The 26,507-nt window shown below is 47.8% G+C and overlaps 2 protein-coding genes across 10 annotated transcripts in view; one reads left to right on the top strand and one right to left on the bottom strand.

The window, feature by feature from the left end:
• The first annotated feature begins 683 nt into the window (after positions 1-683).
• Wnt8b (Wnt family member 8B) lies at positions 684-25,459 on the top strand. Of its 2 annotated transcripts, none has more exons than XM_050145796.1 (6): positions 684-748; positions 18,186-18,219; positions 18,890-19,028; positions 19,842-19,967; positions 20,677-20,819; positions 21,076-22,206. In XM_050145796.1, exons 1-6 carry the CDS (start codon positions 684-686, stop codon positions 21,619-21,621), a joined length of 1,053 nt encoding a protein of 350 aa, XP_050001753.1. In that variant the 3' UTR covers positions 21,622-22,206. The 2 variants fall into 2 exon arrangements, with proteins under 2 accessions (XP_050001753.1, XP_050001745.1); XM_050145788.1 differs by lacking the exon at positions 684-748 and adding an exon at positions 25,436-25,459 and having other exon boundaries at positions 18,205-18,219; positions 21,076-21,570.
• The window catches only part of Sec31b (SEC31 homolog B, COPII coat complex component), a 26,253-nt gene continuing 24,016 nt past the window's right edge, over positions 24,271-26,507 (bottom strand). For 4 of the 8 annotated variants that reach the window (XM_050145627.1, XM_050145675.1, XM_050145637.1 and 1 more), the window contains one exon: positions 24,271-26,504. In XM_050145627.1, the coding sequence (XP_050001584.1) occupies positions 26,325-26,504 (180 nt within the window). In that variant the 3' untranslated portion in view covers positions 24,271-26,324. The remainder of the gene's footprint in view (positions 26,505-26,507) is intronic. The other 4 variants (XM_050145655.1, XM_050145660.1, XM_050145667.1 and 1 more) reach the window with 1 other exon arrangement.

Here is a 26,507-nt window from a genome sequence, read left to right as displayed (position 1 = left end):
AGGCGCATTGTTATTGATGGAAAAGTTGTCAGGACATCAACTTCCCCAAATTCCCAAACTTTTTTTTTTAATCTAGAAAGATACACAGCCAGCAACCCCAGATCAGAGGGCCTGTGGCTCCCTGGGCATGAGGAAATCTATCCCAAATGCAAATTGAGCCCGAAAGTGCTACAAAGACCAACCAGGAAAACACAATCCGCTCTAAATCCCTCTCGGGGACCAGGCTCTCCATGTGTGGATGTGTCTGTATATACATGTGCTTGGGTAGGGGGACAGTTGTGATGCGGTGGGCAGAGAAAAGCATCTCCACGCAGTAATTACGTGGAGGGGATTTGCTATGTCTCTTTCTCCCTCCTTTCTTTGTCCCCATTCTCCTCGTCCCCTTCTGCGTTTGTCTGGGAGGATCCTGGAGTGTTCTTTTGATCGACTCAATCTTTCTCTGGCACTTGAGTTCTGATTGGCTGAAGGACTTAGAGGGGGAAAAACTTTAATTAAGTAGATAATCTCTTCTTTGGATGTTAGGTAGCTCCATTTCACCTCCCCTTAACTCTGCTTGGGATCGCTTACACACCAAGGAAGTCGAGCTCTGAGGAGAATTCCATCCCTCTGCCTCCGAGGAAGAATACTCCCCTCTCCCTGTCTCCCAATTTTTGAGACTCTCTGCCTCTGGTTCTCAGAAGACTATGCTCCCCATGAAGCCGGTGTGCGTCTTTCTTCTCGCTTGCGCCCTCCACCTCAGCCGTGCCTGGTAAGTAACCTACTTGGATGCGGGATGTGTAAGGGGGTGTGATATGTTGCAGAATGTTAGCTTTCATGTCTGGACAAGTAAGAGGCCTTGAGATCTCTCTTGGATAAAGCCATTCTACGCAGTAGGGCTTGCCCTGAGTGTGTGACTGGTCTCAGCAAATCTTTAGGATTCTTGCCTGTAAAAGATTGGGTTTATAAACAAGGGACGTTGTATAGTTTTATAAATGGCTATACTACAAATTTCGAGTGATTTGGGGAGACACAGACAGTCGTCTGGAGCGGACCCTGCTGTGACCCCAGAAGGCACAGGCTCAGGGCACGTCACGCCTCTGGAGTCTGTTTCTGTGCTTTCTGACTTTTCTTCGGAATATTATAAGAAACGACTCCTGCTAACATTCCCTAGACATTACAGGTCTGTTGGAGCTACTGGCATTGGCTCGCTAGTCTAGAAACCTGAGCATTTCTACAGACGTTTTTAAGTTGTTCACTGTACAGAAATTCCTAAATTGCCCCGAAAATCCGGTAACGTGTGAAAGTGCTTTGCCTACTCTGGGACAAATGCTAGGTGACATTAGCCTTGGTCTCAGGGACCATGAAAAGCATCAGCACATGTAATTGTTAATAAGAGAGAATATGATAATACGAGGATTGCACGTAGCTGTTTCTCCTCAATTCAGATGCTATCTCAATCAACGCCCCCCACCCCCGTCAGTTCTCACTTCAACCATCTACTTAAGATACAAATCCAACTGCTCCACATCCTACCCAGCAAGCCAGAATAGAAATGCCTTTGCTGGAGCCCGCTTCCTGTGCTAATTGAGAGTGTATTCTTATCGTAAATGAGCCTAGCAATCTCTATTAAAGTGTTGATTTCAAAGTTCGCCAACTTAGCACAAGTACTCACCGCTAAGCGTAATGATTTGCAACATTCCTGATTATGAGCAAAACTGCCAAATAATTGGTCAGTTTTAATTGGCTTTTTAATTGAATATTTCAACATGAAAAGGGGGGGGGAGGGAAAAAAAGCCATCTCTGCCTCGTGAGAACAAAGCGACAAAAGGACCGGGAGACTATTTCAGGGCGTTTCTACTGGTGCCCAACGTGGTCTTCCGCCACTTCAATATCAGCAAAAGAGAAACACGAGCTGCCCCTCCCTTGTCACCAGGGCAGTGGGAAGAATTGTTCCATAACAAGCACCTTCCCCGCTGAAGGGGGTCATGTGCACTTCAGCCCGACACTGACACAGCCACACTGAAGGGTGGCGGGGCTGCTTGTCTGTCCAAATTCAAGTGTCTGGATTCAAAAAGAAAACAAGAGAAAAGAAATGCGAAAGTTCATTCTAATTTAAGCCCGGGGTTTGAGAACCCCTCCTTGCCTGGCCTGACTTAGAGGGGAAATGCCCGGCTCTCCAGTGCAACGCACTTAAACTTCAATTCCTTTCTCCTGTAACTTTCACTTGGAATTAAAAAAAAAATTAAAAAAAAATTCTGCTTGAACACTTGAAAAGTGATTTTTAAAATTTAACGTTTTAGATATTGGTTATTCCTCTAACGAAACACTCCGGGTTTTGTATAGGGTCATCATCCCCATTGAGCCAGGCGGAGAAATTTGACCAACCATAGCCTTTGACATGTTTCTCTTAATACTTCATTATCACCCTTTTATGTAAGGACCGCAAAAGCATTTGACAAACAGAGAACCGCAATTTCTGCTTGGCTGTTCAATTGTCGGGCCTCTTGAAATTACTGTCAAAAAGAGTCCGGTAACAAGCGTTCCCCGGCGTGAAAAGAAGAGAATAACGCGACTTTCCCTACAAGGTCCAGCTTTACCCAGAGAGCAGCGGAAGAGGGATTTTAAAAAAAGAGGATTTGCCACCGTCCCTCGATGGTGGGACGTTCCTGGGGAGCGTTATTCCTCAGTGACTTTAGAAATGTTTCTTTTCTTAATCTTTATGGCTCCTTAAAATCGATAACAGGAACACACAAAACAGCCTAGGAGAGAGATAATGACAGCTTTAGTGGGGCCAGAAGTGAAATGAGGGCTCCTTCCTGACGCACTTTCTCGCTGGGAAGAAACAGACATGAGAGGATTTTCTTTAACCATTCACCCCACTTCACTCGAGCTAACGCCCCATAATAGCAGTGTGTGACCTGGTTCCCATTTCTATTCTGCAACAGGGCAGGAATTTCTATGAAATTATTGTGTTGTAAGACAATATTTGAAAAGCATTACCCCTTGGGTCTCAGTATTTGGGTTTTTACAGTAACCTTCTAATGGATATTGAATTTGCATCTGAAACTAAGGAGCTGGAGACCTGATTAGGAAAGGACTTGGCTTGGGGTTTGGTTTTGGTGATGCTGGGGGTGAAGCCCAGTGTCCTTTAGCGCTGGCGAGCGAGTCTACTCCTGAACGAGGGCTCGGAACAGGAGTCAGCTACTGTCGGGATCTGTGCACGCAGTTTCACCAGGCATTGGATCTAGCCAAGAGTGTGTTCTCTGAAGGCATCGTCACTATTTCCAAATGGGTGTTTTAGAAAGTAAAATACAAATTCATGCTAGGTGTGGTATTGCACGCCTTTAATCCCAGCACTCAGGAGGTAGAGGCAGGTGGATATCTGTGAGTTTGAGCCTACCCTGGTCTATGTAGTGAGTTCCAGGACAGCCAGGGTTACAGAAAGAGACTCCGTCTTAAGCCAAAATCTCCCCCAAAATAATACAAACTTACTTAAAACTATTGAACTCATGAGTGAGTTTTCCCACTAGCATAAATAAAAAGAGGAATTCAGTCTAAGACAGGTCCACTTAAGCTGGTCCCATCAGCAAGGCCCTCTCTTCCTCAGAGAGCCTGCAGGTCTCTGAAGTGACAAAAAGAAGCGGGATGTGAGGAGCTGCTTTGGAATCTAGGCAGGAGCGTGTTAGTGTGAAACACGCCCTTGCCAGTAGCAACCCTGGACTATTCACAAGTACACGGTTCAAAACCAACCAAGACAGCTGGGAGGCAGCCTAGCCATGCAGCTGCATGGCAGGCCTCCAGCCGGAGACAGGACCAGCAAAGGTCAGCTCCCACCAACCCTTCATTTCCCCAACAATGGGAGCCTGTGCCTTCCTTCAGCATCTCTACCTCTCCCATCATAGATGGCAACAATGCTATTACTATTACAATAACAGTGACGAAACTCAGGAGGGCCTGGGAAGAGACAGGACTGTTGTTTTCCTTGTGATGAGGAGGATGCTCTGAGGTCTGTGGTGTGTGTGTCTGTGTGTGTGCCTGTGTGTGTCTGTGTGCGTGCATGCGTGTGTGTGCGTACGTGTGTGTGTGTGTGTGTGTGTGTGTGTGTGTTGAGGATAATATGGCACAGAGGGATCTCTGTTTTGGAACATTATATAGAGATAAAGAGGAGCGAAGAAAGGACCGGAAACAAAGGCCTTTTCATCCACACCCGCTCCCTTCCATGCGAAGAGATTGTTGTTTCTTTTCCCTGGGCTGGATGGCTGGTTCGATTCTGCTGTCGGCGGCGGTACTTTCTCTCACAGTCCGATTAATAAAGTCCCTTTTTCATGGGCTCCGAGGACCCTCTCCTATTTCCATCAGAAGACAGAGAAATCGTACAGCTTAGGGAATGAGGTTCAGGCAATATTGTTTAGGATAAACCCTTTTATTTCTGAAAGTGGATTTTTTTTTCTTACTAAGCAAAAGATCAGGCTGGGTTAACAGCTGGGGGGAATGGTGTGCTTGGTTCCTATCAATACAGTCCCCATTGCTCCCATTTGAAACGTGCCTGAACCCTGAGGCCTCTTGAAAGAAATGGCCATCCACTGTCCACAGGCCCGCAGCCTCGTTAAGAGTCAGCCTTTTATGGCTCGTTTTGTCCTCAATCTTTTCTGCAAGCCTCTGGTATTGATCGTGCCATTTCTTTCTATGCTTCTGAGGTTCGAGTTTTCTCTCAGAAAAAAAAAAATCAGATCATAAGAGGGCACTTAAACCCAGCACTATCTAACCACTCCCAAATTCATTGTTTTGAAAAGTTTGTGTTTCCAGCGTCCCCATCCTCCATCCCAGTAAGACTCCGTAAAAAGGGAGCTGTCAGTCTTTCAGTCAGCCTCTGGGGATGAGACTTTCTTACGGTCTCCAGGCCAGACTTAAGCCATTCCACAGAAGGAAGAACTTCCCTCCGTGGGCAGCATGATGGCCGTCTGCTGTGCTACACCCCAGGCTGTTTTCGCACACTCAGACTCTCTGGCTCCCCATCGGACCCTGCGTTCCCTACCCTGCCAGTTCATGACAACAGCACGCCAACAGGCGGTTCCCACTGTGCTGTCTGGCATTTCTTCAGCTTCATCCGGGTGTCTGTGGTGCTCAGACCTGTTTAACTGTAACTTTGTATCCTTGACTCTTCTCCTCGGCTTCCTCTGCCATAAAAGCAGAGCGAGCGAATATGTAAGAAACCCTTGCAAGTGAGCTTCTCCTGGTGTCGGCTCCGGTCCAGGCTGCCTCACCTAGGTTCATGTAGCTACTGTTCAGCAGCATTTCCAGCTACATAGAGTTCCCTCACCAGGGAAAGGAAGGGCACGGAAAGGAATCTTCTGTCTGACACCTGAGAGACATGGGGTCAGCAAGCAGAAAGAATCTTGGGGAACAGTATACAGCTGATTGTCCTTGGAGCAGCCCAGAATAGTCACTAAGGCAAGGAGGGAAGCCGTTCAGATACAGGCTTTGGTTTATTTGTGCTTCGGGCAGGAAAGGTAACAAAACGAGTGGCCTGGCGGGGGCAGACTGGAAGAGGAGGGAGGTTTCCCTCTCCGCTGAATTTAGTTCCTTTAGGGTAGTGAGAATGATCCTAAAATGCGGTGTCTGTTGCCTGCTGGTTTGGGGAGGGGGATGTGCGATCCCTACGATTACCCGAGGTTTCTTGCTTTGGAAATCAGTGGTTTTGTGCCCATCTGTGCAATGAGTAGGACTACTTTCAAGTCTAAACCACGGAGACCCAGATGACGAGGTCGGGAAACATAAGCTGGCTGCACAGGGACCAGGCCAGAAGCTGCCATGATGTCAGGCTTCTAGGGACAGTAGCCTGGACTCCCCCTCAGTGACCTTCACTCGGAGGCCAGGGAGAGGGCAGCGGCTGTGTCCCTTTCCTCCTCATTTAAATGCCAAGGGCGGAGGGCTTTCCTGCAGCTAGGCTTTTGGCTTTCTTGGCAGCGCTTGCAGCAATGCACGAAGGGTGGAAATGGGGACGAAAGACAGTCCTGGCTCTGGAAGATCCCCTGGACTAACGGCGTGTCCCTTGGCAGGGAAAAGACCAGCCTTGAAAACTGGTGATTTCCTCAGTTGGGGGAGGGGGGAAAAGAAACCCTTCCACACCTGATTGGCAGAGTTTCATGGCTTGAAGCTGTCCCAAAGGCTGGCCATTGGTCTCTGCCAGTAATTATTTAGCAAGGGCTGGATTTGAACTGATGTGGCATTTTAAGGCATATATATATATATATATATATATATATATATATATATATATAAAACGTAAGAATAACCTTTGAAATGGAGACTCCTGTTTAACATTTTATTTTAGCCAACTGGATTATGAGACTAACTTTCCTAAACAATATGTCTCGGTACTGCATAGAAAATTTCCATTCATAAAATTTTTTTAGACTTATTTGTAGGACTGAACTGTGCTTGAAGAGCATTTTAAGCCATGAAGCAGTTATGAGAACCAACCCCGAAGCCATGAACTCCTGAGTTTTGCCTTTAAAGCTATCTTGAAAACCACAATAAACCCTTCATTTGGCCGCAGTGGCCGCACAATTCTGTCTGCTTTCTCTCAGCTCTTCCGGTGCCCCCTCCTCCCTTGAGGCCACATTGGCTGCTTTTCCTGCTTAAGAACTCCATTCCCAGAATCCAGCTTGTGTTCCCATACCCTGAACAAGACCTGGTCCATAGGAGCTCCCTCTCACCCCTCCCTCCTCCTCTGCTTCCACACTAAGCGAGTACTCCCCCAGTGAGATCTATCCCCGGCTTTCTTATGACTGTATTTCTAGCTTTTTGACACATTTGAAAGTGGAAGAAAACTGATCTTTGGAATTCTACCTGCTTTCTTCCCTCTAAGACTTCAGATATCTGTTCTCCTCCTGTCTGTTCCCTTCCCCAGCCATCAGAGGGTCAGTCTCCATGATTTACAGCGCGTAAGAATTAGTCACCCAATTGATCTCTGAAAACCTTTGACTCTTTCAACTGCTTGTGCAGTGGGAGGCTCCTGGTTTAAATACCCCTGGACGTTGTCAGAGGGCAGTGAAAGAAACTTCCGGAATCCAGTTTCACAGTTATTAGTGGAGACCCTTGTCTGTGTAATTGTGTGTGTGTGTGTGGTTGTGTATGTGTGCTCGTGTGTTGTGGGATACAGAGAACCATCGGGAAAATCCCAGAAGGTGTTGAAGACTCCGCTTTCCCCAGCCACAGGCAAGATGTGAACTCTATTCCGAGAAAGAAAAGTTGTAAGGGAAACCTTTCTAGCTGGAGCCCCAGGCAGCTTCCAGCTCTGGAGCCTCTGGTCCTCCTCTGTGTGGCTCTGGGTGAGAACAGCTGTTCATCCCTCCCCCCCTTAGCCTGCCACCTGACTTTAATAGAACCCCACGGTCTGACTAATGGGAGCTCCATACCTTTTGTGGGTGCTAAGAGATGTTAAAAGATGGTGGAGGAGCTAAAAATGTTAAAGGCCTATAGGGAAAACAAAGGGAGACTCTCAAAGGCCTGTGAGGAAAGCGAAAGGAGGCTGGACCAAAGTGGGGCAGGAGGGATTCAGATGGAAGTTGTGGATACTGGATAGAAGACATGAAATCCTAGCAATTCACACAAAAACCTTTGTCTTTACAAAGCAGGACTGGGACAGAGCTAAGGGATCTGGTCTTGTGTCTAAGCTGCCTCAACCACTGGACTGGAAGCCGGCCTGGCACAACAGCCTCAGGGAAGCTGCCTGAGGGGAGCTCACTGACCGAGATAGAGGGGCCTTCTGTGTGGAGGCCCAGGCAGGAAGGGGAGAGGGAGCCAGGTGCCTGAAATTAGCCCAGTTACAAGGTCCTTGCCAAGCTAAGAGACAATGCAAACAGAACATTTCTGGTCCAGGCCATCAGTCCCACAGGGAGGCAGGATTCTGACCATGGCAGAGAACCTGTTGACCACAAAGTGATGTTGTTACACAAACTACCTTGAAGACGCCACGCATGTGGGGACTCATCCCCAAACTGTGGGTGAGGACTAGTGGCTTCGTCCCCCCACTAACCCAGCTCATTATTAGTTCCAACTGGCAGAGACAGGGGCTGACGGTTGTCTCATAACTCCCTTAGTTGGATAAACAGTACATACTTTTTCAACAAGCGTCAGGTAAAGAAAGATTTTCTGTGTGTGTGTGTAATAAATAAATATTAGAGGGGAAACATACATCCTTAGGAAAAGAAACTTGGAGACTTTCCAGACATTGACCGAGCAGCAGCGTCATTTGTATTTGAATTGTTCCGAGGTCCCTCCTCTCCTGTTCCACCTCCCTGAGGAAAACTTTCCACTGGGGTTAGGCTGATTGTGGACTCCGGTCCAGTGGATAAACCAGCTCACAAGCCTCGTGCTGTAGAGAAAAGCCGTGTGAATCAAGCAAGGTTAGACTTGGCTGCTGTCTAGTCTCTGAGGTTTCTCCACGTGAGAAGGTCCCTGAGTAGAGAAGCAATGGGAAGGGAGGTAAACACAGCGTGGCTCTGCTGGGAAGACCACCCACACAGCCTCAAGGGAGCCGTGCAGCCAGGGCGTGTAGCTGGATCCCAGATCCAGCTTAAGTAATGGGAAGGATAGTTAACATGACGAGCATCGCGAGGACTTAGATACTCAGGAAGCTAATAGAAAAGAACCTCTTCATCACTGCCTGTGTTAGGGGAGCTGTGGCTGCAGGGGCTGAGGTCAAGGACAAGACGACAGGGCCTGGCTAAGCCGTTTGGCTGGGAGCCTGTGGCAGCAGAGCGACTCTGGGAACTGTGGAGGACCAGAGACGGAGGTCTGACTGTTCTCCCTAATCCTCGTTGTAAATAAACTTGCAAAGAAAAAAACAAACAAAACAGGGTGGCATTAGAAGAATCTGAGAAAAGATAAAAGAGCAGATCGTGTGTTGAAGGTTCATCCCAGGAATGGTAACTGGAGCGGAGAGATGGTCTAGGGGCATACATGAGTAGCCTACGTTAGAGACGTCCCCAAGCCGAGGCCGTGAGCGGAGGACCAGAAGAGGGATGGATGGGTTTTGACAGGCTCGGAATCCCTCCTGGCATAGTCCAGCTCAGCAAACGTTTTGTTGTGCTTTGGGGAAGAGGCCAGGAGTCAGTCTCAGTGTGAGGAAGCCACCTGGAGTGCAAGGAGAGACAGAAGCCAAGAGCGAGAGAGGTGCATGCGTAGACATGCACCTGCGCAGACATCCAGTCCCACCTCAGCCTCCCAGGCAGCCTGCGGGAGTTTGATGGAGAGCAATTGCTTGCTTATGCCCTCCCGCTGTGGGGTGCAGTGAGACCCGGTGGCTATCTGGGAAAGATGCTGTCACCATAGCCACCTCAGACACCTGGGACATGGACAGAGCTGGAATCTACTGAGGAATTATGTTAATCTGGGAGACCCTGGTGCTGTCTATCCATGGGTTCACTTTGAAGTCTGTGGAAACTGCTGATCCCCAAGCCTCAGAGTCTTCTGTAATCAGCAAATCTTGGAGTGCTTCTCCAGTGCCAACATAGGGTAGGAAGAGCTGAAAATAGACCCTGCGCCAAGGCTGAGCAGACCTCTGTAGTCCCCAAAGGCAGACCCAGGAAGTGCAGCGCCAGAAACCAGAGACTCCCTTTATAACAGCTTCTGAATCCCTTTTCTTTGCAAGAATGGCATTCTTTGAATGGACCACCCTTGGCAAGGGCTCTGAGGTGGGTACTACTTAGATTTGGCACATCTGGGCACACCTGGGGCTGCAGGCACAGATCAAAACCAGGGACTGAGGCTTGCTATGAACACCTTTGGTCTAATGGGGAGACGGAAGGAAACAGCATGAAGGGCTTATGTGATTTTCTTCGCAGCTGCTCAGCCATTGAAGGGCTTGGAGAGTCACTGGGGGAGAGGGGGGGGGACTAAACAAAACTCAAAAGAACTGAGCAAACCTTACCACTCCCTTCTGCAGAAATGACAATGTAGAAACCCACACAGGAAGATTAAACTCCAAGGGGATAAAAGACATTTGTCCCTGCTTTAAAAAAATCAATACACATTTCTTGTTGTTGTTGTTGTTGTTTTGAGCCAGGGTTTCTCTGTAAGGCCTTGGCTGTCCTGGAACTTGCTCTGTAGATCATCAGGCTGGCCTTGAACTCACAGAGATCTGCCTGCCTCTGCCTCCCTAGTGCTGGGATTAAAGGCGTGCACCACCTGGCTCAATATACATTTTTTAAAAAGCAGTTTTTTGTTTGTAGAGAAAAACTGAGCAAGAAGTGTGGAGTTTCCATAATATCCCTGTCTCCTCCCATAAAACCCTTGTTCATTTCTACACCGTCTACACAAGAGTCAGTGTGAGCGGCATCAGTTACGGGGGGATTTGGTAGTTCCCAGAACCCTTGCTCCTATGGGCATGGAAGCTTCTAGAAGGGAGTACTGGAGCATTGCAAAAAGAAAAAAAATGTAGCCAAGACCATGTGATCACCATCTGGACTTCCTTACCGAGCACAGGCACCCATCACACAGTAGAACGTCACCAACACTTCCAAACTATCCATTATGACTTCAGAAATTGAGTCCTGGATCAGCAGAGGGACTGGAGCAGAGGAGAACGGAGTCCCATTTTCAGCCGTGCGTGGTCTAGACCAGTGGTTCTCAACCCGTGGGTCATGACCCTTTCGGGGGCCGAGTGATCCTTTCACAGGGGTGGCATATCAGATATTGACATTACAATTCATAATAGAAGCAACATTACAGTTAGGAGGTGGCAACAAGATACTTTCATGGTTGGGGGTCCCCACAGCATGAGGAACTGTACTAAAGGGCCACAGCAGTAGGAAGGCTGAGGACCACTGAGCCAGAATGAGATAGCGTAGGTTCCAGACCCACCCCTGACCTGGTGTGTTATATTGCCTTGACACCCCACAGTGTAGTTTGCGTATCTGTGGAGAATAGATCCTATAACTGTTGTGGCAATTGCATGAGCTTCAAGCATTAAAATACTTAAATAGATTTGCTGGGCACAACATAAACACTGTGTTGGGTCCTTATGAAAATTGATAATGTAACAGGTAAAGAACCACTATCCTGACACATCTGATGGTACCCGCTGTTAGAATGTGACACGAACTACATTTTATGTGACAGCATCCTCTTCTGGGACAAAGTCTCATTATAGACCATTGACTAGGATTCACTCTGTAGAGCAGGCTGGCCTCAAACCCACAGAGATCTGCCTGTCATTGCCCCTCCCAAGTGCTGGGGTTAAAGGATTGTGCCACCACCCCGGGACTGTGACATCACACACGCATATGTATAAGAGTAACAAAAGGAAGAGAAACAAGATATTTACTTGGCAATATAAAAGAAAAACTACAGTTATTTGTGCAAACTGCTTATCCCGTTCCTAATTACTACGAAACACAATGATGATTGTCCATGGTCATCTACGGGTGCTACAGATGTGTCTACACTAACCACCGTGTGCATTCACTGTGCTCCTGGCTTTCACCCTTGCCCTATGACCCTGTGCTCAATTAACAAATAAGAGGGAGCTCTACTTGCCCCAGAGTTCTCCCTTGCATCCTCCAAATCTTTTCTTCACCAAACATTTTAGTTAAAAGAGTAAGTGCTGGGTTAAAACCGGTCTCACTGAACATAGCAGACAATGAGGACTACTGAGACCTCAAGAACAATGGCAATGGGTTTTTGATCCTACTGCACCTATTGGTCTTGTGGGAGCCTAGGCAGTTTGGATGCTCACCTTACTAGACCTGGATGGAGGTGGGTGGTCCTTGGACTTCCCACAGGGCAGGGAACCCTGATTGCTCTTTGGGCTGACGAGGGAGGGGGACTTGATTGGGGAAGGGAAGGGAAAGGGGAGGCGGCGGTGGGGAAGAGACAGAAATCTTTAATAAATAAATAAATGTATAAACTAAAAAAAGAAAAAAATTGAGCTGTAGTACCAATATAAAAAAAAAGAGTAAGTGTTCCCTATGAAGAGTCCTGAACACAATTAACATCCCAGTACAAAGACCACGCACACTTCTCGGTTTGGAGGTCTGGGGGCATTGCCTTCCCGACTGAGTATGAAAAGGTTTTAGAAAGAATGGAAAAGGAGCCCTGGGTTTGCAATCTGTGGGTTCCTCTGTCTCTTCTTTCCCCATAAATTTTTTTTTTTTTTTTTTGGTTTTTCGAGACAGGGTTTCTCTGTAGCTTTGGAGCCTGTCCTGGAGCTAGCTCTTGTAGACCAGGCTGGCCTTGAACTCACAGAGATCCACCTGCCTCTGCCTCCCGAGTGCTGGGATTAAAGGTGTGTGCCACCACTGCCTAGCCATAAATCTCTTTGTAACCCCTTCCTTCTCGAATTCCCCATTGGCTCTAAGGAGCCCTCCATTACCTTCCTTTTCCTAACTCGCTAATCCAATGCACTTACAGAGAACACTTTCTATGTTCAGAGGAAGATAGAAGGGAAGCTGAGCAGAACCTCAGGCAAGCCATACTTTTGATCAGAAACAAGGTAATAAAAGGAAATCAAGGCCAGTCTGGGCTAAACAGTGAGACTTGGCAGGAGGTGGGGGGTCACTTTAATACCTACTGGTGGTATCAAATACACACCTATTATCCCAGCCCTTTGGAGGCCAAGGCAGAAGGATTGTGAGTTCAAGGCCAGACCCTATCTTACAAAAGAAAAAGCAAGCAAGGGCTGGGGTGTAGTTTGTAGCCTAGCAGCTGCTCTGAATTATTGGCACTAGGAACTTGTCTAGTTAGGGTGAGGACTTGGGTTCAATATCCACCCCACTTCCCCAAACACCTGCAGTGAGGCTTCAGGAAGTACTGGCTGTGGAGACTGGAGAGATGCTCCAGAATGTTCACTGCTCTTGGAGAGGACTCGGGTTCAATTGCCAGCACCCACATGGCAGTTCACACCTGTCTGTTAACTCTAGTTCCAGGGGATTCCGTATCCTCTTCCGGCTTCCATGTGCTCCTACATGCATGTCATGCACACAAAGTCATGCAGGCAAACACAAAGGCACGCGGATAAAAATAAGCACATAAAAATTTTATAAGAAGTAAATATTTGAACTAGATATTATCAAGAATAAGAAAGGCTTATAAATGATGGCTTGATTGGCATAACCTCCACACATAAAATGCGCCTTAGTAACTCCACATGCCTGCGCAGCCCTCAGCATAATCCATTTCTGAACGTTTTCACCAACCCTGAAATTCCATTTCCATTCACAGTTATGCCCCAGTGTTCTCCCCTGTGTCCTTGATAACTGCCGATCTATTTTCAGTAGCTATATAATGGTCTTTTCTAGAAGTTTCTCATAAAATCAAGAGCAAGAGTTCATTTAGCTCTTGGTCTTTTGTGTCTGGGTTCTTCCACTTAGAGTAATGTTCATCTGTGTTGGAACATGTACCAGTACTTCATTTATTTAGATAATAGTCTACTGTGGATATACCAGATCGCTTGCACCCATTCATCAGATGCTAGACATGTGGTCAGTGTTAGCTTCGGCTAGTCTGCTATGAATATATGTCTCTCTCTATATAATATTTCTATGAGCATAGTATATATGATTTGTTGAATATATGTCTGCCTAGGAGTAGAACTGCTGTGTTATATTTAACCTATGGAGAGGAATTACTAAACAGTTTTCAAAACTGCACGGGGCAGTGGTGGCACATGCCTTTTGTCCCAGCACTTGGGAGGCAGAGGCAGGTGAATCTCTCTAAATTCCAGGCCAGCCTGGTCTACAGAGTGAGTTCCAGGACAAGACAGCCAGGCTACACTGAGGAATTGGCTGCTTTGAGTTTTCATCAGTATTCTTTCTTTCTTTCTCTCTCTCTCTCTCTCTCTCTCTCTCTCTCTCTCTCTCTCTCTCTCTCTCTCTCTGGAAAAGGTCTATATGCAAGTCATGTGCCTGTTTGTAAACTGAGTTGTTTGTCATGGTTAAGCTTAAGGAACTTTTCATATAAACTTGAATTCAAAATCCTCCAGATACACCCTCCCCAGTGCTGGGATTACTGGTGTACAACCCCATAGCCAACGAATTAACAGGTTTTCCCAATAATCCAGACCAAAGGTGGTGATGATTTGAAGCAGAGTGGAGTTAGGCCAGATGTTGAAAACTGGCTGCATCATGAGCTGCAGTCAACAAGATTTGAGGACATATTAAATACAGAATAAGAAAAGAAGAGCCAAAGATGACTTGCAGGGACTTTTATCTGAGCAAGGAGGGACTCTCTGGTTTCGTGGTGGAGTGACCACAGATGGAGCAGGTTGAGGTGACGACTGGGCAAGAGTTCGTTCTGAGGCAAGTGAATTTGAATGTCTACCAAATCATGAATATCCTTGAACGTACAAGTCTGGAGACTGAACAAAAAGGTCTGAGAATAGTTAGGGAGGTCCAGCAAGACAAAGGCCCTTTTGAACGGTACTCAGTGTGGGCAGTGCCCACATCCTCATGGGGAATGGGAACTCTCTCCATCTGAGAGTACACATCATGACCACCATAGAGAAGTTGCTATCTACTAAACAGACACTGTTTCGTCCATGTTTGTTAGCAGTATCTTCCCTTCAATCATGTGACTGTCTCCAGATGGCGTCGAGCCCCTAACCACACTTAAATGACTTCCCTCTTCATCCTCTCCGTCTTACCACAGCACTCATCCACTATGCCTTCCACGATCTTTATTTTTAGTGATTCAAAGGACATCATACCACTGTCTTGTTAACCAAGCAGTCCTTCTCTGGTGCTCACCACGTGGACACAGAGTCTTTTCTTGATGTTGGATGTTTTGCATCCAAGTGAAGCCGTCACATGGACCAAGTATATTTACAAATAACGACATAAGCATGGGAATATTGTCCAAATAAGGCCCAAGTCTTGTCCCATGACAGGTGTACAGCTAAACTTGTCACTTTAATTGGCTCAGCTGAGAAGCATCTTACACATGTCTTCTTACTATAGGCTGTGGGAGGGGGAAACCCTCCAGGTACTCTGTCCCTTACTAGCCTGCTTTCCTAACTTAGATTCTTTCATGGAGAGACTCTTGACCCAGGCTTAGCCTTGGTAAAGCTTCATCCTTTGTCATCCATGTTTTGTTTCATTCTGTCTTCGTTCCCAATAACGTCTGTCCTGTAAAACGGTAACTATTCTGTCTGGTCTGGTAATGTCTAGCTTACAAGCTATTCCAAATATAAAGACTGCTCTTTTGAGTCAGGGTGAGTGCCTCGACTTTCCTGATACTTTGGCACCAGTCTTTTAAGGATCAGAAATTTAGCTCTGAACCTAGAACGGCTTTGACAATCATGAATTCACCGAAATCATCTTGAATCTCAAATTTCTGTGTGAACTCTTTGGTACAGATCCCGAGAGAGCACAGCTTTGTCTTAATTGATTTAACGTCTGCCAGGCTCTCATAGGCAGGCCTTCCTTTTGCTGATTCTGTGGACTTCTGTGCTTTTCTATGTTTTTGTTCCTCTTTCAAAAATCTCTTTCATATGGAAGCCTTCCAACCTGCTAATATTGCTTCTCCAAAACTCCCCACATTGTGGGTGTTGTGTTTCATGTGGAGAGTCCACCAAGCGCATTGGTCACCAATAAGAGAGAATGACTTTATCCATTTTGTTTCTAATTCCCTTTCTGATGATATCCACCTTTCCAGGCTTCAGAATTACAAGGGGATATGAGTCTTTGGGGTACAGCCCAAGGATTCCTGTGTTAGCTGCCTATGATGGAAAGCTAACAGATAATACATTTTGATTGATATAAAATGTCTATTTTGAAGTCATTCCCCAAAAGTCCAAGACTTCAGATCATATATGTGTTTAACTTTACATTTTTATATAACTATAGATTTGCAAAAGTTGCAAAGAAACGTTCAGAAAGTTTCTGTACCCTCTCCACAGGCTTCCTTGATGTTTCCATCTTACAATTATTATCCAGTAACCCTATAATTTATCCAGACACTATTTTATTGCATCCCGATGCTAATATATTTGTGTGTATAGGTGTGTGTGTGAGTGAGAGAAATTCTGATGTGAATTTGCCATGCTGTACCCCTGTGTAACCATGACCCTAGTTAAGACCCTTACTACCATCACTAAGGCCCATGACTCTTAATAGCAGCATCCATCTTTCCATTCCAAACTCCTGGCAAATCACCAGCCTGTTACTAACTACAGACACTACTCTGCGTTTAGCTCTATAATCGCATTACGCCAGCATTGTTATGTAGACATCTCCCTTTTGTGGTAATGAGAATTGCATGTTTGGTGAGTGTTTAACTAAATTATAACTGCAAGTTTCTCTTTTTCACTTTGAGAAAAAGTCTCATAAATTGACCATTCTGGGCTTGAACTTGCTCTGTAGCTCATGAACACCTTTAACCTGTGATCCTCCTGCCTCAGCCTCCCAAGTGGTAACAATTACAGGACCAGACCCAGAAATACATATTCTTTAGATATTGATTAGTTTGGGGTGTGTGTATATGTGTGGTATATGTACATGTGTGTTTATCTGTGTGGCGCTCCATGTGCACATGCATATAAAGGCCAGAGGTTAGCATTGGATGTCTCCTGAATCCCTCTCCATTTCATACAGTGAGGAAGGCAGGGTCTCTCATTGAACCCAGAGTTCACTGATTCAGCTAGCCAGCTAGTCAGCTTGCTCTGGGATCCTGTCTCTGTAATCACACAGATGGCTAAGCCATCACCCCAGCCTGGGATTGACTTTAACTTCCTTGAGATTCATCCAAATAATTAGGGGTATTAACAGTTCCTTTTCTTTATTGCTGAGTAGTATTCCATGGTGTGGATGTGACTGTTTGTTTTTTAAATACATGGTGATTTTTGTTATTATAAGGATTTTTATTGTTGCAGTGTTAAGGCTTGAATTCAGTGTGCTTGTGTATGATAAGCAAGGCTATCTTTTGCTTGTTTTGTTAGAGTCTCAAGTAGTCCAAACTAGTTTGGAATTAGTTATGCCGATGGGGCTGGCCTTGAACTCCTGATTTGCCCTGCTGCCGACGCCCCCAGCGGCTAGGGTTATAAGCAAGCACCACCAAGTCCAGCAAAGGCTACGGCTTTCACTTTCACACTCAGAAGTTCAGACGCACATGAATTCCTAGGCTAAACAGTTTTCATTTCTCTGAGATAAAGTCCTACGAGCGAAGCCGCTTAGTTTTCAAGTAGACACCAAGCTACTTCTCAGATTCAGCTTGATTTTTGGATTAAATTATTGAGACCCTGGAGAGTTTTTCCACTGTTTACTCTTCCTAACTAGGCAGGTGTCCTTCTACAGTCCAGTGAAGTCAGATAAACCTGATCAGCTCCGTCATCCACACTTAGTAGTTGAGTGAGCCTGAACATGAAGTAAGCTGTTTTTCCTTAGATCCACACACACAAAATTGAGATAAAAATGTATGGGACAGAAGTGATTTAAAAGAGCTACATGTGAAATACTGAGTTGTGACTTAATGCTAGCTCTGTCCCCAGACTGTGGCAAAACAATAATCAAACATTATCTTCAGTTTTTATGGTATTGGAAGCTGTAATTTTAAATTGTTTATGGTATTGGAAATTATAGCTGACTTTAAAAATCCAAACAAATGGGGCTGCAGAGATGGTGTAGTGGTTAAGGGCACTGACTATTCTTCCAAAGAACAGTGTTCAATCCCCAGCACCCACATGGCAGCTCCCAACCACCTGTGACTCGGATCTAGGGGATCTGACAGCCTCTTCTGGGCTCCTCAGGCATGTGATATAAGATACACACAGAGGCAAGTACTCATATACTTAAAAATAAACTTTTAATCTAAAGAAATATATACTCTCTATATTTTTTTAACTAAGTGGGTTATCTTTTTAATTTTTAAAATTATTTTAAAATTTATTTTGGATGTGCACATGGAGTCAGCATGCATGCTACAGCGCATGAGTGGGGGGTCAGAAAACCTTGTAGGGGTGGCTCTCTTCTACCATGTGGGTTCCTAGGATCAAACTCAGGTTGTCGGGCTTGGCAGCAGGCACGTTTACCTGCTGAGCCACCTTGCTGGTCCTGAGGCTATCTTTATTAACCTGCTCATAAACATGTCCTATGAAAGCTAGCTGCCCTTCCCTTCTCTCAGTGATACTGTGGCAATGATCTCTGTGACTCTGGGAAGCAGAAACAAACTGGCATATTTCTCCACTGTGCTCTGCTTTCTCCTTCTAGGTCAGTGAACAATTTTCTGATGACCGGCCCAAAGGTAAGACGTCTTTGATGAACTCAGGTGTCTCTAGTTTTAACTTGTTGGCTGAGGGTAACACAGGTGGTTTTATTACACCTACAACTTCCATCATGTTGTAGCGCACAGCACAGGCAGGGACTTACTTGCCTGCAGCCTCAGCAAACTTCAGAGCTCAGATGAGAACTTGAGTGGATTGTTACTGAATGGATGACTGGAAATCTCCAGAACCAGAAAAGGCACCAGCTTTGACAGGTGCAGTGACCCCCTAATGTTCGGGAACTGCACTACATGGAAGTACTCCTGAAATACCAATCCTTACCTAGTAGTGCGGTAAAGAGACCCGAGATTTCAAGACCTGTGTGACTGGGGCTCATTTGAGAGAGATGGTTTAGTATGATGAACAAAGACTGGTGGGAAGTAGTGCTTGATAGACATCAGATTCAATTCCTCCTTTGGCCTTCTGCCAACTGTGAGGCTCTGGGCAAAGCCCTTCTCTCCGAGCCTTGGCATCTTGACTTTGCAATGGTCCCTACCCTCAAGGACATGGGCGCCATGAAATGAGATAGCACCTATAGCCTGCTTTCTCAGCCCACGCTTTAGGAAACTGGGAGTGGAAGAGTGTCAGAGAGTTGCTCGGGACGAGGGTCTCCTGAGTTTGAAGCTAAAGTTCGAGCCCATATTCCTGTAGGCTTACCTCGTCTACTCCAGCAGCGTGGCAGCTGGCGCCCAGAGTGGTATTGAAGAATGTAAATACCAGTTTGCTTGGGACCGCTGGAACTGCCCCGAGAGAGCTCTGCAGCTGTCCAGCCATGGCGGACTCCGCAGTGGTAAGGAAAGCCTTGGCCTCTGCTCCAGGAACCCCTGGTCATGGCTTGGGCCCCCTCCTCTTCTACATCCTTAATTTTTACCCAGTCTCTTGGCTCAGTACATCACACTCTTCTGCCATCTCTCTTTTCCTTCTCCGCCCCATTTGTTTCCTACTCTCCTTTCTTTCCCTTCCCCTCTCTCTCTCTCTCTCTCTCTCTCTCTCTCTCTCTCTCTCTCTCTCTCGCTTTATCCCTCACTGTCTAATACCCTTTGCTTCATCTCCTGTCCTGTACTGCCCTAGGCTGCCCAGCTGGCCAAAGGTTTCCTCACACTCTAAGCAATACCAAGATGTAGGGTAGGGTCATAAACCCTCACACTGCTTAGTCTGTCCTTTCAGCAGGCTTGGAGGTGTTGAGCCAGGAGAAATGTGGAGACCAGGTTACCATAGAGGTGATAAGTAGTATTGAGAAGGCAGCCCATTGGAGGAGCTTTTCAAGACTGACACATGCTTTCTGGACTTTCCAGGAGGAAATGGGCTGGGTTCTTTGCCTTCAGAGTCATCTCTTCTTCCGATCCTTTATGAGCATGTCATCCACTGTCCAGCCAACCACTCACAAAATGTGTGACTTGGAAAGTGGGAGGGAGTGAGGCTAGGACTGAGCGCAGGGAGGGGATGGATCCTGAAAGGGGGCAGGCTACAGGATTCAGGAGAAATCCACAGAGGGGGGGGTGTGTGTGTGCCTGTGACGGAGGCATTAAGAGAAAGTAGCACGTTAGCGTTTCTTCGGGCTACAACCTCTTCTTCTAACCCTCGAGGGACTTTGGCTCCCCAGCTAACCGGGAGACAGCATTTGTACACGCCATCAGCTCTGCTGGAGTCATGTACACCCTGACGAGAAACTGCAGCCTTGGAGATTTTGACAACTGTGGCTGTGATGACTCCCGAAATGGACAACTGGGTGAGTAGAAACGTGGGAATGGGGAGCACAGGCAGGAGGGGAAGTTCACTTACACAGCGAAAAGCCTGGTGGGGACTTGGAGGAATACAACTGTATTCTTTTAAACATGGGGGAAATTCTGCCAGAGCAGGGCGAGCCAGTTCCAGCCCCCACACACTGCAGTGGCAACTCTGCCTGAGCAGTTTAAGGCCTGCTCTCCCCCCAAATTTTCCTTAATTTAAACACGTATGTAGACTCACAGGGGGACTTCCTTTCCTGTTGCCTTGTCCTGTGCTCATCCCTCATCCCACGACTTTCCATGGCCTTCCCCATCCTCTGTGCCCTTTCACTCCATTTCCGGCTCCCTATTATTACCTCTGTTTGGTTCCTCTTCCTCTCTCAAAGCTTGAACTCTTGTCCCTTCCCAGACTCCAACCGCCTACCCACCAGACACGTGCACTCTCCTGCAGAGAAGCATGCAGGCAGAATCCATGTGCCAACTAGTTCTGTCAAGGAGGCCTGAGAGGGGACTGGCTCAGGCTGAAAGAGGACAGAAAAAGGTGGCAAAAACGAATCAAGATTGAAACTAATCCAGAAACAGGACACTCAACCAACCTTAACCCTTTCCTATTCCAGAGTCTCCTCCACAGATCCCACCACCCCACCCCATTAGAAACAGGAGCCCTGGAAGTTGTAGACTTAATGGCTTTTCCTGCCCCTGCCTTTTCAGGAGGGCAAGGCTGGCTCTGGGGAGGCTGCAGTGACAACGTGGGCTTCGGAGAGGCAATTTCCAAGCAGTTTGTGGATGCCCTGGAGACAGGACAGGATGCCCGGGCAGCCATGAATCTGCACAACAATGAGGCCGGCCGCAAGGTAAGTCCGGCAGCCCTTTACTAGACAGCTGGCTCCATCCTCTGCCAGCTCCAACACCTCGGTTCTTTAAGAGACTCTACCAGGACAGGCTCCAAAGCCACAGAGAAACCCTGTCTCGAAAAAAAAAAACAAAAACAAAAACAGAAACAAAAAAGAGAGAGAGAGACTTTACCCAACCAGCTGGCTACTCCCTAGCTAGGCGCTTTGCAATTAATTCCTCCGGGCTGGGGCGGCTCACGCGCAGCTCTTTCCCCAGGCGGTCAAGGGCACCATGAAACGCACGTGCAAGTGCCACGGCGTGTCTGGCAGTTGCACCACGCAGACCTGCTGGTTGCAGCTGCCGGAGTTCCGGGAGGTAGGCGCGCACCTGAAGGAGAAGTATCACGCAGCGCTCAAGGTGGACCTGCTCCAGGGCGCGGGCAACAGCGCGGCGGGCCGTGGCGCCATCGCCGACACCTTCCGCTCCATCTCCACACGCGAGCTGGTGCACCTAGAGGACTCCCCCGACTACTGCCTGGAGAACAAGACCCTGGGGCTGCAAGGCACCGAGGGCCGAGAGTGTCTGCGGCGCGGGCGTTCCCTGGGCCGCTGGGAGCGGCGCAGCTGTCGCCGGCTGTGCGGAGACTGCGGGCTGGCGGTGGAGGAGCGCCGCACCGAGACGGTGTCCAGCTGCAACTGCAAGTTTCACTGGTGCTGCGCGGTCCGCTGCGAGCAGTGCCGCCGGCGGGTCACCAAGTACTTCTGCAGCCGTGCCGAGAGGCCGCCGAGAGGCGCTGCGCACAAACCTGGGAAGAAACCCTAAGGGTCTCCTGCCTCTTTCCCTGTTCGTCCCCGGAAATAGAGGGACCCAGATTGGGGACCTCGCACTCCCTAGCCCAGCGATCCTGACAGGCAGAGGCCGCGGTCTCCACCGAGTGCCACTTCTAAACTGTTTCTCGGACTCCTTTATATGGTCTTCGTAGTTTACTCTTAGGTCTCAAATTGTTCTAAAATTCTGCACAGTTCCTGAGAAAAGGACCAAAACGGGCGATTCTCCTCACCTCATCCTACCCTACCCCGGACCCGAGCTGTCTTAATGCTGGACCTAGTTTACCGGGCCGGGACAAGGAAAGAACCCTCTCAGACACGAAGAGTCCAGGTAAAGACAATGGCCCTTCTGCCCACCTCAGCTGCACCTCCCTCCCAGGAGCCAGAGCCTCTAGGGCCTACAATCTAGACGTATATCCCCTGAGGTTGACACCTCAGGAATCTAACACTTTGTCTTCCCATTTCCCTACTTGCCTGGAAAAAAAAAAAAAAAAAAGCTGGGAACAAGAAAGCATTTGAATGCATTTGAATATGGGGACGAGGGAACCCCAGAGGGCCCTCCCCCCCTCCCCAGTCACTGATGGACTTCATCAGCTGAGCAGTGACCTTCCTAAACACCAAAGAAGCTCCAGGTACACCCAGAAGGTCTGGGTGGTAGAGGTCGGCAGTGAGCAGGTTGGCGAAACTTTGCTGGCCACAGCAGTCATCTGTGCCTTGTCTCCTCCTCCAAAGGAGCTGAGACACTGAGCCAAGACACCCTTTGGGTCTGTACCTGGAAAGGCAGGGCCTAGGGAGGAGGAGCCCCGCCCCATCACCTGGTTCTCAAACGGGCAGGATTCAAAACCTTGGATGCTTTCCTGGATAAGTAATCCCCCTATTATGAAACTGTTGCTAATAGGATGTTCAGAACCCTTGACCTTTTAATTTATTTCAGTCTCTGATATGCGCCCCTCCCCCCAAAATCCTGAACTCTCTGGGATGGTGAGGGGAAGGCAAGGTTGAAACTTAACTTCTAAGCTCTCTCTCCTCCCTCCCACTTTGGCAGGATACCATCTCCCGGGAGCCTCCCCTGATGGCCTAAGTAGTTAGCTTGATTTGACTGAGGTTAATCTGCCAGGGATTAGTAAATCACCCACGTAAACCTTCCACTAATGCATTCACTTGGAAGCCATGAGCTTGCTGCTGTGGATCTGAGGTTCTTTTCTCAGAGAAGGGCAGTCTAGCAGGGGCTTGTTTATGAGATAGGGACTTGGCAACAGGAGAGCCAGTTCAGCCCAGACCTTCCCCATAGCTGCTCCCACCCTAGGCTAGTCCTGGGTGTGGGCAGCCGCAACATTTCTGGAGCAGAGCCAGCCACATTCTTTACTTCATCCCCTTCTCCTAAAGGAAGCACAGAGCTCGCTGCACCAAAGCCCCGGGGCTGCCCTGAGGAGTAGAGACTGCCTCTGGCACTGACCAAGTCAGACCGCTATGCAACTTCTGGTCCTATCAACACTTAATTGGGGGCGTTTTTCTCTTCTTTAACAGGGGATCCACTTCTCTTGCAGCTCTATCAGTAAAAGGCCCTTTTTTTTTCCTCCCTCAGTTTTTATCTGTGCCTTCTTAGTCTCCCAAGTTATCCTTTCTTTTCCCAAATCAAGCAACAGTACAGTTAATCCCACTGTCTCACCCAACGGTTACTCATACAGAAGAAAGCTGGCAATGCGACTGAAAACTATGAAGATTCGGTGTTGGAAAGTGAACCTGCATTTCCCAGAGCGCTCAGCATGAAGTAGAAGCACTGTGCTTCAAAGTTCACAACTTAAAAGTCAGACTCTAAACTCTAAACACTCATTTCTTTCATTGGTTGCTTTGTATTCGCAAGCAGGTATGACTGACATCCATGTCATTCAGTTCTATAAAGAAATACTGCTCCCCATACACTCCACCTTCCTGCACTGTTCATGCAGAGGACACTGGAGTGGAGACAGCTAAAAACACCATCAGCATCCCTCAGTTCAAGGCTTCTTGGCTTCACTAAATCTCTGTGGCTCTGCAGACAACTCTAGACTGCTACTGGGAAGGCTAGGCAGCTCTGAAGTCAGCTAGTCAAATTTTCCTCTACACATTTGAACTGACGGCGAGAAGCCCAGCAGGCTTGTAAGTTAGTGTGGGGTGGCACAGTACCCAGGCCCCTTCCCTCCTCTGTGCTCTCAAGGAGCCCATCTGTCTCGCTCTGAGGACAGGAGTAGAGGAGGCCTTGAGAGAACACTGGGTGGGGTGAGCAAAACACTGTCTCTTTCCTGCCCCTGGCCTGTGAACCTACACATAAGCGGGCTTTCTTTTCTTTAAAAGAACCCCAGCCTCACTTGGCCTTAGGAGCAGGTCAGTGCAAAGAGAGAAAGGGTCGTCCTTGGCAAGCTGGTAGCGCGGGTGGTGGTGGGAGGGGAGGGCAGGCCGGGGCACTCGCCTATTGTCGGTCTGGATTGGATGCTTCCAGTCATTCGTTTCCTTTTAATTAACCCACATTCCTGGAGGAGAAATATTTATGTTGGCTCCCATAGAGGCAATCCTCAGACTGGAAAGAAGAGGGAAGAAAGCCTGTCTTAGCAAAACAATATCTCTAAAGAGCTCAAGAAGAGAAAATAGGAGAACAAAATGCCATTAAAACAGCCTTCTACCCCTGCTGGAGTCAATGAAAACTTCATTTCACATGTTAATCCGCCACTCCGCCCCCTTCTCTCCACGTAACACCTTTTCCGAAAGTGTTTGGGAAAAGTCTCCGCAGTCAGTACACAGCTCCCTGCAGCTCAGACTTCTCCTTGTGTTAGTTCAGGGCCCCAAGTGGGGCTCTTGCTCCAGCAGCAGCCCCCACCCCTTTAATTTAAACAAAGACTTCAGAGTTCATCAGCCTCCCACTGAAATTCACAGCTGCTGAACAAACTAATCCCCTCTCCCGGCCTTTCTTCCCTTCAATGGGCTCTTGGCTTCAAAGACACTTTGGGAAAGGACTTTGCTGGGGCTCACACTGCTTCATCAATAGAAGTTAGCACAAGTATTATCTGAAGAGCAAGTGGCTTTACAAACAAATACTGCCTAACAATCCCTCCCTCCCAAACACACACATCTAGCCTGCAGACATGATGGGATCGACAACAGGATTAGGGCTGCTACCCCCTGGCTTCACACCCAGGCCCTTTGTGCAGCTGAGCTCAGCCCTGAAGTGGTGCTGGGGAAACCCTGCATCTAACTGTCAGGCACAGATGGAGACAGACAGTCAGAAGAACAGACCGATAGTCAGTCAGACAGACAGACACACACACACACAGAGAGAGAGAGAGAGAGCAGTGTGCCTACAGACATTGTCAGGAAAGGCCTGCAGTACCAGTCCATGAGACTACAAACTAAAAAAATTATTTTCTTGGGCTGGAGAGATGGCTGCTCTTCCACAGGACTTGGGTTCAATTCCCAGCACCCACTAGGTGACCTCTTCTGGTTTTTGTAGGCACCAAATACTAAACATAGTACACAGACATATATGCAAGTTAAACATTCATACACATAGTTTTTAAAAGTTCTTCTCCTCCACATTTTAGTTCTTATCTCTCCCCAGACCTCTCCGTTTTAGAAAGGGAACCATCAGCACAGGAGGACCCGGAGGAGACAAGGATTGGGAAAGGACTTTGGAAAGCAGATCAGTTTATTGTACTGTTTAAGAGGTCAGCATGAAAACGTGGCCAGAGAAAGCAGTTCGGAGACATAAGGCAGCGGAGGGGGCGCCGGGCTGTGATTTCAGAACTGGTCTTAAAAATCAGACTGGATAGTTTAAGGCCTTGGGCCAGGCTCAAACCTAGGGTCAAGGGTCATTCTCTACAGCAGTGGTTCTCAACCTTCCTAATGCAGCTCCTCAGTGTGATGCCTTCACCATAAAATTATTTTGCTGCTACTTCATAACTACTTTTGCTACTGTTATGAATTGTAATATAAATATCTGTGTTTTCCCATGGTCTTAGGGATCCCTGTGAAAGAGTCACTCAATTCCCAAAGGGGTCGTGACCCACAGGTGAGAGCCGCTGCTCCACAGGCTTTTCCCTCATAGTCTCACTGCACCTCTTCCCCTTGCCACCCAACCCAGCCAGCTCTGAGGAATGCTAAGACATGGGAAGTTCCATTTTTTAAAGGGCCAGTTTCTTCTCTCGATTTTGCTCAACACCCACACCCAATCCTCATGTCCATGACTTGTTGAAAAAGTGAACATTAACCAGTTCTCTCCAGATCCCTGAGGCTGCAATAAATGTGAACCTTAAAATATAAAGACAGAGGCAGAGGGAAGTACAGTTAGAGAAAGAACCAAAAAAGAGCTATCAGATGAGTCATGGCAGAGACAGACTGAACTAATGACACGTTACCCTCTCTGAAGCCATCCGAACAGAACATGCCTATGTGAGATCCTCTGGTGCAGGCCCTGCAGGACTGCCATTAGGAAAGTAACACCTGACTCCACTCTACCTCCCAGGCTGAAAGGCCCAGAGAAAGCCCCAGGTGGGCAGGCAAAGGGTAAGAAACAGGCACTCAGCTGGTTGGAGCCAAGCCCTCAGCCTCACGTACCTGGCAGCAAGGGAAGAGGACTGGGAGCTAAACAGTCTGCTGAGAAACTCTCCCTTGCCGCCAGGAGCTCAAGAAGAGCAGAAATGGCCTCCTGGTAGGGAGGCTGCTGGCTCAGCCCTGCAGCTTGTGTGCGATGGTGAGGACAGCCTTCAGGACAGGCATGAAGCTGGATACCTCGCTGAAGCTGCTGCAGCCTGCCACCTGCGCATGCACTGCCAGGCCCTGTTCAAAGTGGCCTGCATCCACACAACGGGCAACTTCATGGAGCCCAGCCAGGACGTGCGGTGAGAGCTG

The sequence above is a fragment of the Alexandromys fortis genome, unplaced genomic scaffold, assembly GCF_014885135.2.
Source record: "Alexandromys fortis isolate MF-2015 unplaced genomic scaffold, M_Fortis_MF-2015_v1.1 scaffold_16, whole genome shotgun sequence".
NCBI classification, from domain to species: Eukaryota; Metazoa; Chordata; class Mammalia; order Rodentia; family Cricetidae; genus Alexandromys; species Alexandromys fortis.
Note: the sequence above shows the minus strand (reverse complement) of the source record. Positions and strands in the feature narration are given on the sequence as shown.